At 48.0% G+C, this 12226-nt stretch overlaps 1 protein-coding gene across 4 annotated transcripts in view; it reads right to left on the bottom strand.

The window, feature by feature from the left end:
* The window catches only part of CTNND2 (catenin delta 2), a 901368-nt gene that overhangs the window by 129370 nt on the left and 759772 nt on the right, over nt 1-12226 (bottom strand). For all 4 annotated transcript variants that reach the window (XM_032337744.1, XM_032337745.1, XM_032337748.1 and 1 more), the window contains one exon: nt 275-392. In XM_032337744.1, coding sequence (XP_032193635.1) covers nt 275-392 — 118 coding nt within the window. The remainder of the gene's footprint in view (nt 1-274; nt 393-12226) is intronic.

The raw sequence follows: 12226 nt of genomic DNA, 5'->3' as shown, positions 1-12226 counted from the left end.
AAGCTTTTACACAGTGGATAATGTGGTGTGCAAATGTTTACACACTCATCTGGTTGGAGGAGCTCAGAACAATCCATGCTCCTATTCATTATTAATTGAGATGTAGGTATCTAATTCTAGGCTAGGATTAGAAGTCATCCAGAAAACGCTGGATTCCTGTGGGGAGAGTGAAGGCATTAAGCACAGCATTAGCTCTCCGCTGTTGTTAGCCATTGCTTAGTCCCTTGGGCATCTTTAGTCTCTAAGATGTTCAATCTATGCAAACACAACAAACCTTGCTGTCGATCTCGCTGCTCCCCAGCGCGGACTGGATCACGTAGAGCAGCGCGTCTGTGAGCCCGTCACATTCCCGCATCCTCCTGCGGGCCTCCTCTCCGGCTGAGCTAACATTCCTGCAAAGCAAAAAGCAGCGTCAGCGACCTCCGCGGGGGTCCCCCAGGGAACCTTCTTCCACTCCTGCCTCCATGTTTAACCAAGAACACAGCATGAACGAGGATGGCTGGCTGGCACCGATGCACCCTGGAACCGGCTGAATCTCGGGCATCTGCCGTACAGCTAGCGACAGGGGGAGACAGACTCCCGAACGTGTGATCTAGGATGGTCCCGTGACCAAGGAGGATGGAGACTCTTAGAAAGTCTTCGAGGTTTACTCCACTGACAGTGGAAGAGGGAAACCAGAAACTCTTTGACTCAAAGCCTTCTTCGTTGAGAAATGTGAAAGACTGTTTTCCAGAGTCAGGGCTCCCAACTTACTGGAATATTTTAGTGATCTGATTTCACCTGCCTCAATACACCTACCTCAGTCCCGCCAGCAGTAAACTTCTAGGATTTTATTCTAAGAACATAGGGAGGGTTTTCTGTGAAAATTTAAACAATGGGATGCCCATGGTGCCTTTGATGGGTGGGAGTCCACTTCCTATACCAGCGGACATTGAGCTTAAGCCAACAGAAGCGGGGGACAGTCAGGGAAGATGCAGTGGGGAAGCAGAGAGATCTCCTACCCCTACAGAAGACATGAGACAAGCCTCGTCAAGGGTTGGGGTGCTTTTAGTGACCCCCGCCACCTGAGAGCACATTTTCCCTCTCCTACCCAGGGGTAGGATTTGGCTCAGGTAGAGAACTTCTGCAGTCACTCACAGAAAACACAGCCTGTTGGAGGGATGCTGGAGGTGAGTTAAGAGAAGGTGCAAAGGGGTTGAAGGAATTTAGAGACCACGGGGAAGCGTGATCTCTCAAGAATGACCCAGCAGGGCAACGGCTCTCCAGCCTGGCTGGTAGCGGGATCACCTGGAGGAGACTGCCAGGCCCCACTGTGGGCTCTTGGGCGGAGCTGCAGAGCTTCCATTTGGTGATGCTGAGGTTGAGAACTACGGCCTGGACCCCGGCTCCAGGGAGAGGGTTCGGTCGGGGAGGGCGGCGCTCTTTGCTGACTGGTGGGTGCGGCCACGTGGCTGGACTCAAGAACCAGGCGCTGGGCAGAGCCTGCGGCAGACACTGACCAGCGTGAGTCTCCCGCCCACACTGTAACAGACACAAGTCTTCCCGTCTCGTTCTCAAAATGTCCTTCAAAGTTACACTTCATTCTGTTTTACGGATGAGAACACTGAGGCGCTGAGGGCGCCGAGGCAGTAAAGTGGAGCAGCTGGACCAGACCCCGGTCTCTGGAAGAGAGGAAGGCGAGGCCTTCAGGTTGACGCCCAGCGTGGACACACCACTTTTTTCAAGGAATGAAAGTAAAAGAGGCCGAAGGCTAAAATGCTAAATGCTAAAATGCTACCGAACATAAATGTTCTCTTCGATTATCTAGAAGGTTCTGCAGGATGTGTTTAAATAGGATCTCTCTGCATTCGAATGTAAGACTGGGAAAGGTTATTGAATTCAAATTAGTATTTTTGGCATTTGCTGATCTTAAAATATAAACAAAATTTCTCAGTTCCTTAGATAATATAACTGGGCAAACACTGATGGTATTTTTATGTAAAGTGTTATGACACCCCCTGGGGGGCCCACCCTCATTTCTGACAGGATGGGGAGGAAGGAAGAACTTCCCGCAGGAAGAAGCTGGAAAACTGTTGTTCTACGCTGGAAGGATGGCCTCTGTGAGAGAGCCTTTTTAGACCATTCCTCCTTGAGACGATTTTCGCCAGGTCGAGCATTGAGGCTGTCAGAGTAATAGGCTTGTCAGAGATTCAGACCTCTTTGGGCAGAAGAATGCTGGATGGCCACGTGCGCCTGTGTGTTTAAGTCTTGCCTCCGTACTTTGAGGGGGTCGTGTTTCCCATGACAGAATGATGGCATTCAGTCTTGAAAGTGCCTTAGGGGTAGCTCTGGACACCCCAGTCTAAAACCCCTCCTCCATGGCTGATGAGTCCTCAGTCTTTCTCCTGAGTAGCCTGACGGTCAGGACCGACCACAGCCTGGTTCACAAACACACTTGGAAGTGATCAGCCCATGTTCAGTGGTAATCAATGAACAGGTGGGCAACCGAGAGAAAAATCAGGAACTTACAACTCTGTCAACTTTACGAGTTGTGAATGTTAATCTGAGCAGTCTTCTTTATTCTGTTTGATTCTAGTCTAGTCACTTCCAAAATTAAAAAGTTATTACCTGTCTGCTATATTAAAATGTGCAGGATGTTGAGGGCGCCCAACTGGCCCCGATAGTGGAGCGGACAACTCAGTCTTGGTGCTGTGAGTTCGTTCGAGCCCCATGTTGGGTGTCAAGGTTACTTAACAATAACATCTTTAAAAAATGTGTAAGATACTGAGAAATGAGAAAGACTGGTAAGTTAGGGTCCCCGTAGAGAAGGAGAAATGAGGGCACACATGATGAAGTTCTAGAACCTAGGTGAGGTTCGGTGGGCTGAGGTCCAGAGCCGATGACCAAGAAAGAATTCTTGAGACATCTTTGGTGCAAAATGATGGTTTATTAAAGCACGGGGACAGGACCCGTGGGCAGGAAGAGCTGCTGCCCCGGGTTGTGAGGGATGGCAGGCTGTGTACCCTGCAGTTGGGGGAAGGGGAGGGGAAGGAAGGGTTCAGTGGAGTTTTCATATGCTAAAGAGGGCCTACAAGGTGCCAGGATGTCCGAGACCTACCTGAGGCCTTGCCCTTGCAGCTTGATCAATGTTGTCTTTAGACCAGCCATTAACATTAAGATAGTTGGGAGACTTTTTGGTGGGGTGTCACAATCCTGCTATCAATCGTCTTTGTTAGTGAGATTTAGGACATTTGTAAGCCAAGGGAGACTCCTGTCTTGCAGGATTGTGAGCTCTGCAAGTTAACTATTTGCTTATTGTTCATGGCAGTCAGGGCTGCCTGAGGGATGCCACACATATGATTGAGGGGGAGCGGATGGAGAGGGGGTGCAAGGCGCCAGCTTTTGCTTTGTCTTCAGCCAGCCTCGTGCTCCCTCATCACACACACATATACACACAAACGTATATGTGTAAACACACACAACATACATAAGTAAACACACACATACACACCCCCCTATGATACAGAGGGAAGGGGGGAGTTACCACAGCGTCTGCCGGTATGATGATGCTCAGTACATATTTTTAAACAGAATGAGGTACGCATGTGTCTTTTAATCAATGATGTCCCAGAAACCTTTGGGGTTGGGTTCACTTTTAAGCCACTATTCCTGAATGAGGAAACATATCAGAAGGTACCCCTGGCTTTATACTCTAAAGGGGAGGAGAGTTTCCTCTCTCTCCTTTCCCCCCACAAAACAGATCTACTATATTATACATGTTTCATTGGTTAACAATTTAAAAAACCAACTAACTTTGTGTATTGGTCACCGTAACAGTTAACTGTAATTATGGTCCTAAGTAAGTGACGATGAGCTAGTGTTCAACCTACAAAGTTCCTCCCTCCTGCTGCACTTAAAACCATCTTCTGCCCTTCTTGACGTCTGATGAGAAACTGGTACAGCAAAATTCCACACGTAAACATACCATCAAAACAAATACTTAACAGATCATTTATAAAAAGCACACAGACGGTACGATCGCTTTTCCTTAGAAATGATCTTCATAATCTTGATTGAATTGTCAGTTTACATGTTATTTGGAAATTTATGCCTAAAGTAGTTTCTACCATCTTTTTATCTAATTGATAAAAAAAGAAACAATTTATTTTTACTTCTTACAATTAAAAGATATAAAATCTCTTACGATCTCCTCTGTTCCAGTGTAACTTGTTAAACTGCTTCATTTTCCCTATCTTCGGTGCTGTTTGACATCTCGTTTCTCAGCTTCCGTCACTCACTGAGCTTATTAAGAACAAATTCAATATACGCCGCTCTCGTAGGATCCCAAGTGGCCCTTGTTCCCTAAGTTCAAAGGAATGAATGCTGCCTGGCACACGGAAGACCTCATCTTACGTGTCTCTACTTCTGATAGGAGGATATACACAGTCAAACTGCAGAGAAGACCCACGGATGAGGACTTTAGCAACGACTCCACTTGAAATCAGCCTCTCTTCTCCACACTGCCCTTGCTCTGTGACTCTTACTGGTCGCCCCTGACTTCAGATTAGAGTTATTTCAGCTGTGACCTTCTTGCTGCATGGGAACCTCTGGAGGGCAGAGAGCGTGTCGTTGTTGTCTGTATACCCAGGAGGTAGCTGAGTGCCCGACCCCAGCTAGCTGCTGGGGCAAGTTGGTTATAACATGTGCATTCGGCTCTTCCATTGGGCTGGAATTCCTGTGATGGATTTCCCTCTGCCCTCTGTACTCTTCGGATGATATCAGATGTCGGTTACATCAAGAATGTGGCTTCTTATGCTGTGGCGGTGCTCTGCCACTCCAGTCCCCACCCTGCATTACTCAGGTCAGACTCAATTTGGGAAGAAAGAAAAAAAAAAAAAAAGACAACTGAAAATAGCATGTGGTCTCTCAAGCCAGTATCATATCTCAAACTTAACCAGTCTAAGATATAAGCTTTCTTAGGACTGTTGACGATATCGATCACACGCACTGGAGAGCACTGCACCACGTTGCAGCTAGAGCCAGTCAGTTTCTCAGTTTCTCTTCCTGTGCTCTCTGCTACCTCCTTGCCTCTCCACTCCCCCGCTCCTTGGCCTTTATGATCTCCTCCACCTGGGGTCATCTCATACCAGGTCCATCCCCATCACCTTGACGCCTAGGTCCTTCCGGCCCATCTCTGGGCTGGGGCTCCCTGGGCTACTTAGTCTCATCTCACCAGCAGAGTCCAGATGTTGGGTCTCTGGGGCCCTGGGCTGAGCTTCTGAGACCACACACCAGTGTGAGGAGTGGGATGGGGTTGCCAGGATTTTCAGAGAGCAGAGCTCACACTGTTTCAAGAAATATGGGTGGTCCCAAGTCAAAGCTGAAATACAAAGTGACACACTCAAGAAGGCCTTGATGCCAACACAGCAGGGCCGGTGGGGGAGGGGCAGAATCCATCATGGATGACGGCACAGAGTAGACCAGGAGTGCCAGACCTGGGTCTGGGGATATGAGGGACTCCCAGGGGCTTGAGCCTCTGTACCCTCAACCACAGATAAGGAGAGTCTGTCTGGGGATCGGAGGCTGTGTCAACCCCCACCCGCCACCCCCAACAGCAATGCTTTCCTTCCTGCATCTCGGCCCACTGCCTTGGAGCAGTCATGCTCAAAGGTCTACAGTTGGTCCGACCTCTGCCTCGGCCCTTCACCCCCTCTTTGTTGTTCCAGGCACAAGCTTCTAGGACACCTGCAACACATGACGTTTGAGGCTGGTCCCCAGCGATGCGGGCAGCATCACTTCTTTTCTTTCTGCCCCTCGCTTCCTGCTGTACAGCACTTAGTAGGAACCAAGCGGATAATGAGGAAGTGCACGGTGCCCAGCTGTTCGCAGGCCTGCCTGCCTCCTTCCGGACCAGCAGCCGTTTCCCGAAGCCATGTGGCTACCTGGGAACATAGGCCAATGTCTGTGTGTCCGGGAACACTGTGGTTCTCACAAACAGGCCTCCCCAACGGACGATGTCCTGTGTGGAGGCTGAGAAGCCTGCTCAAGTTAGCTGGGCTCCTTGAGGGCCTAGTTTTTGGTATATTACCTAACACCAGACCTGTGCATAGCCCAGAAGTTCTCAAACCTCCACGGCACCCAAATCATCTCTGCAACTGGATTAAAACGGAGAAGCCCAGGTCCTTACCCTCTCAGCGTGCTCTCTTAGCTCTCTGGGTGACGCCCCGCACGCTGGAGCATGAGAACCTCTTGCTTCGCAGAAATCCAACAGCAGGAAATTGAAATATTTGTTAAATGACCATGTAACTGTCCACTGTGTGCTACATGATCCATAAACTCTTACAGATACTCCTAAAGGTTTCCTCTTCCTAACGGGGGCAGGGTTGGGTGGTGGGGGTGGGCACATGTCCCACGACGACGTATACATTTATTTTAATTTAAAATCAATTAATTAACATAAAGTGTGCTATTACTTTCAGTGGTAGAGTTTAGTGATTCATCAGCGGCATCCAACACCCAGGGCCCATCACAGCATGTCCCCTCCTTAACGCCCATCTCCCAGTTAGCCCATCCCCCACCTACCTCCCCTCCAGCAGCGATGCATTCAGACCGACTGTCATAGGGTCCCAACAGGCAGACTGTGAAAATCTTGGAACTAACTCTACATGTGTGAGGGGAAATCTAAGCAAAGCACAAATGTGCATCATCTCAACTTCCTGACCACGTGATGACCAAGGAACTCTGTAGCTTCTCATAAATGACCTGGTCTGAGTTAAGCATGAGAATGGGAAATAGTAGCAATCATGTTCAAGCCATGCTCCCATGAAGTAGGCTTGCTTTTGCTTTAGCTAAAAACACTCCATGTTAAAGAGATCCTTCCATCCACACATCTAAATCAGGAGTTGAGAACTTTTTCTGTAAGGAGCTGGAGAGTGAATATTTCAGGTTTGGGAATCCCATAGGTCTCTGTAACTTCTCTTCCTCCTCCTTCTTTTAAGAACCTTTTAAAAATTTAAGACCCACTCTTATCTACAGCCATACAAAATCATATCATGGGTGGGATTTGGCTCATGGGCCCTAGTTTGCCAACCCCTGACCGAGATTCTCATCGGAAGCCCCATTAGAGGATTCAGGAGGAGTCTCTGAAGCCCTGATACTATCCTCAAAATTTCATACCGTTTTATACAAATGCTACGTGCATGGGTTTTTGTTTGTTTTTGTTTTTTTCTGTGATAAAGGAATAGGACTTGCATTGTATTCTGAGGCTGGGACCCCGAAATCCCAAGAACCTCCAGTCAAAATCAGCAGTGCCCTTGGTCTGAGCAGAACATTGCTGTCCTAAATCTAGAACTCTAGCTTCAAGATTCAGACACATTTGTCTCCATGGGTAAATAGTAACTATGCCTTCTTCTGTCCTTCAAAAATCCCTGGGAAAGCTTGTGGGTGGGTTCCAAAATCACTGACCGAGAAACCCCAGATCTCTTCTTCCATGTGGGAAAGCCAAGTGTGCAGGGTTGGGGAGGAAGGGGTCTTCTGGCCAGTCAGCTGGGTCAACACAGCGACCCATGTCCAGCCCAACCACTCACTCCAGGTCAGTGGTTACAGGGTCCATGGGGACAGTGTGAGCCCTGCCAAGTCTCAGAGCAGCCACCACAGAGAAGGGGTGACCACCACAGAAAACATTAGAGTTCATCCTCTTCATCTATAGCTTCTCTGCAGAAAGACAGAGCTTATTTCCTTATTAATCAATAACTTCAACAAAAATGGATTCTCTCGTGCACCTGCCATGGTCTCATAGCTGGGGCTCCCCAGGTGTGAAGGCACGCGCCTTGCCTGGGTCTACTCATCTGTAATGTGCGGATGGGGATGTCTGAGTCACTAGCTCGTGCGGTGACACAGTCCAGTGCTCTGGACCTGGCACTGACTCTTCGCAGTAAATGTCAACCACTCCAGCTGCTTCTCACTCAGAGACATCCACACAAGAGCGAAAGAGACCCCCTACCTGGAACATGGACGGCAGGCACACGGAGAGGATAAGGGGCGAGCACAGAAGAGACTGGAAGGTTTCATGGCGACAGTGACAACCTCATTGTTTACATGTTCATCACTCATTTAAAAAAAAAAAATCTGAAACTATTGTAAAAGTATTCAAACAATGGGGAAAATAAATGAATAAAAGTGAACATCCTCACTCTTTTCTTCCCCTCTGTCCAAGGGAATCACAGGGACTCTGTGAGGTTTAACATTCAAGATTATTTTCTATTCCTGCAAATAAACTGTGTAGGTATGTTTTTGCTTTTCACCATAGTGGCGCATCAGACACCTTGCTTGATTTTATCCCGTATTTTCTTTTAAAGAGAGAGAGAGAAAGAAGCAGGTGTATGGCAAGGAGAGAGGGAGAAACTCATGCAGGCTTCATGCTCAGTGTGGAGCTCGACATGGAGCTTAGTCTCATGATCTTGAGGTCATGACCTGAGCCAAAACCAAGAGCTGGATGCTTACCTGACTGAGCCATCCAGGCACCCCTTCTTTTATCCTTTAAAAGCCTATCTCTGCCTCTTTTCATGACTGTACCTACCTATTTACTCTATTCAAAGAATGACTTTGGATATTCCATGTATAAATATTTCATAACTTATAATTTAAGAAATGATTACCCTATTAAAAGACATCCAAGTCATCTTTAATTTTTGGCCATAATAAGTAACATTGAACAGAGATTTGGAGGAGTTATGGGTTTTGTGAGATGGACCCTATGGAACCAGAAGAAAGGATAACAGATCAATTAGTTCAAAGCAACAAACCAATCCACTTGGACCAGGTACTGACACTGCTCTACAAGGCCAAATCTTGGGATAGAAAGAAAAGAATGACTGGCCCTTGTCCTTCAGAGTTCACAGTCTGGCAGGGAAGCAGACACATCTCTGGTGTGCCAGGATCTTGTCCACGTGAAACCAGCGGTAGGAAGACATGGGAACCAATCTCCCTTGGAAATGATGCCTGGGTGTGCTTAGAAAATAAACCTTGGCTGAGATGGATGGAAGTCTTACTACTCAGCTTTAAGTTGTAGTTAAAAATCTTTGCTGAGGTTGTACTTCTGTAAATTTGGATATCAACTGTTTTCCTTAGCATCTGTAGAGCATGCCATGGGTTGGATTTAAGAAGGCAGAGTACAGTAATGAGTTCTTAGCAAGAAAGCATTGTATGCATACTTAGTGGAATGGACCTTGAATTTGAAGGGCAAGATGTAAACGACACAGGCTCAGGGGCAGTTTCCAGTGAACAGCCTGTGTTAATACCAACCAAGTACATCCATGATGTGTGGGGGCTCCAGGCCACTCTTGGCATGGGCAGAGGGAGGACGCGTCGGGAGAGGTGGCAGTCTGTGCAACTGCCAGTTCCAGCATGTGCATCTCCATCTTCACTAAGCCTGGCACGGTAAGCCAGCCCTTGTGCGTAGCAAATCCACAGACTCCTGCTTCACCAGGGTCAATCTTCCTGATGCTCTTTGCCTAAACCACATGACTGGTGCTGAGTCCTTTTTGACCTCCAGCTATCAAGAGGGAACCAAAGCAAGGTTCCCCTCACCTGCCTGGTGAATTCAAGTCATTCAAGAGGCTCTTCCAGTGTTGCCGTTTTCTGATGTGGTACCCTGAGTGCGGAGCCATGGATGCCAGAAGAGACATCCCTGGCCTTGAAACTTCACGGGGTTGTGCTGGGCTGGATTTCCAAACTTGGAACCAGTTCTCTATTTTATTTTCCATTTCTCCCCCTCTGGAACTGGCATGTCTCTAATTATCATCCTATGCCTGTCCCACCAGCGCTTGTTGGGAGAGATTAGCTGTTCTTTTGGTATAATGGCCCCCAGAAGATGTTTATGTCCTAATGCCTGGAATGGAGGGCATGAAAGGTATGGATTTTACAATAGGGAGATTCCCCCTGGATGATCCCCATGGACCCAAGGAGCATTAAGAACGGGGTGCATTCTCTGGGTGGAGCTGGTGCGATGCAGTAGAAGGGAAAGTCAGAGAGAGCTCAGGCATGAAGGATTCAACTCCCCATGGCTGGCTGTGACCCGGAGGGGGCCATGTGCCAGGCTGAGAGAGAGGCTGCTAGCTCTCAGCTGACAGCCTACAAGGAAACAGGGACTGTGATCCCACAGCCAGAAGGAATTAAGTTCTGGCCACAACCTGAAGAAGCTTGGACAAATCTCCCAAGAGCCATTAGTGAGGAACGCAACCCTGCCGACCCCTTGATCTTAAATTGGTGAGGATGGTGTCGGTCTTCTAACTCACAGGAACCATAGTATATGAAGTCTGTGTCGTCCTAAGTCATTAAGTTTGTGGTCATTTGTTACAGCAGCAGTTGGAAACTAGTACAGTACCTTTTGCTTGTTTTACTCAAGAGTAAATGAAAATCTTCTTGACACATGCCTATGCATTTCACAGCCCAGCCTTTCCCTGGAAAACGGCTTATCTGTCGTGGACGCACACAAGTTTTGAGAACGTATTTCCAGATGACCAAAAAAAAAAAAAAAAAGTATTGTTTTGATCAAGACCAAAATGCTACCTATATGAGGTTCAAAATTCTTCCTCGGGGCATGTGTGTAGGAGACACCGTGAGCTGGTGGCACATGCAGCATCTGTCCTTAATGACGCTGGGCCAGGTGATGCTCTAGCTACCTCCAAATGCTCTACATCGGAAACATGGGTGTGATGTGATGATGCATGTTTTGAGACAAAAGTACATTAGCTTTCGGGCCACCTGAGTGGCTCAGTGGGTTAAGCCTCTGCCTTTGCCTCAGGTCATGGTCTCTCGGTCCTGGGCTCGAGCCCCACATTGGGCTCTCTAATCAGCAGGGAGCCTGCTCCCCCCTCTCTCTCTGCTTGCCTCTCTGCCTACTTGTGATCTTGCTCTCTGCCAAGTAAATAAATAAAATATTTTTTTTTTTTTAAAGTACATTGCTTTCATTGGTTTTGCCCTCTCCCTGATCTGATCAGCCCTGAGGGAGCTACCAGATATGCGGGCATCGGCTGGGACCAGACAGCTTTCCTGCTTGGTCGCTACCTTTCACTCCTGCCAGCCGTCTTCCTATAAAGGGGCTCCGACTTCTATAGGAAGACTTCACAGCTTCCGGGGAACAGAGTGGGCAGCGGGTGGTAGTCTATTCTGGGGGGATAATGAGCACGCTGGATTATAAGGGAGAGGAACAGGCGATGTCCTAGCTCTGCTAGAGTGAAGTCTCTGGCGGGGACTCATCATTTGAGTGAATTCCTGGAGCATTATCGGAAATGCCCACCTTAAGTACCCATCGATATGAATAGTCCGGGTTTCCTCTGCTGTGCCAAAGTAGAGGGCTCCCAGGAAATCTCCCACAAGTGGATGTGTAAAGCAAAGAAGCAATTACCATTAATTTATATGGATACGATTTGGGGGCCATCCCAGACCCCCAAATCTCCTCTCTTAGGCTCTCCTGACACCTGAGGGCACACGGCTAACAGATGCACAAAGTGCTTGGACATAAAGCCCAGATGCTCACGTGCTCACAGACATTGTTCAAAGCTCTGGGGGCTGGACGCGGAGATGCTGGGCATGGTGCAGAGAAGGAGCTAGGCGGGACCCTTGTCCCTGCTCTGGGTGTCCTGCCTCTACCCCAGGTCTCTGCAAAACCAACACACAACGCTCTTTTTGCTTTTCACATTTTTTCTGTAAAAGCAAAAATCCTCTTTGGAATTCTTTTTGTTTGTGAAAACAGCTCCTCATGCAGGTTTGTTTGTTTTGTTTTGTTTCGTCATTGGTAAAAGCAAAGTGGTCTAATGCATACTTTCGAAAACTGAGGAACCCCGTTTTAGGATGAGCCACACCTCTGAACGTTTTGATTGGGTACAAATAACAAAGCTGAATTTACCTGAAAAGCTCTTGAGTTCTCTTTACACATATGGGTTTCCTTAGCGGGCACTTGATCACAGCCAAGTCAGAACAATTTCCAGAGAAATAAATCCCCTTCCCCTTTTTTAAAAAAGATTAGCACAGTCTTGCTTGAGGATTCCTGCTATGCACCTTCTTGTCTCTCTCAAGGAGGGCGATTTCTTTATAAATCCGGACAGTGATGGCTTGGTAGTTGCTTTGTTGAGCTGCAGGGACAGAACGCTTCAGTGGCCTAAAGACCAACTACCTACCAGGCTGGCCGTGAACTCGGCTCCCGAGGGGCCCTCGGAGCAGTGGTCCCTACATGCACACACCCCAC

This window comes from Mustela erminea, chromosome 3 (genome assembly GCF_009829155.1).
Source record: "Mustela erminea isolate mMusErm1 chromosome 3, mMusErm1.Pri, whole genome shotgun sequence".
Lineage (NCBI taxonomy): Eukaryota > Metazoa > Chordata > Mammalia > Carnivora > Mustelidae > Mustela > Mustela erminea.
This window is presented reverse-complemented; position numbering and strand designations above follow the sequence as displayed.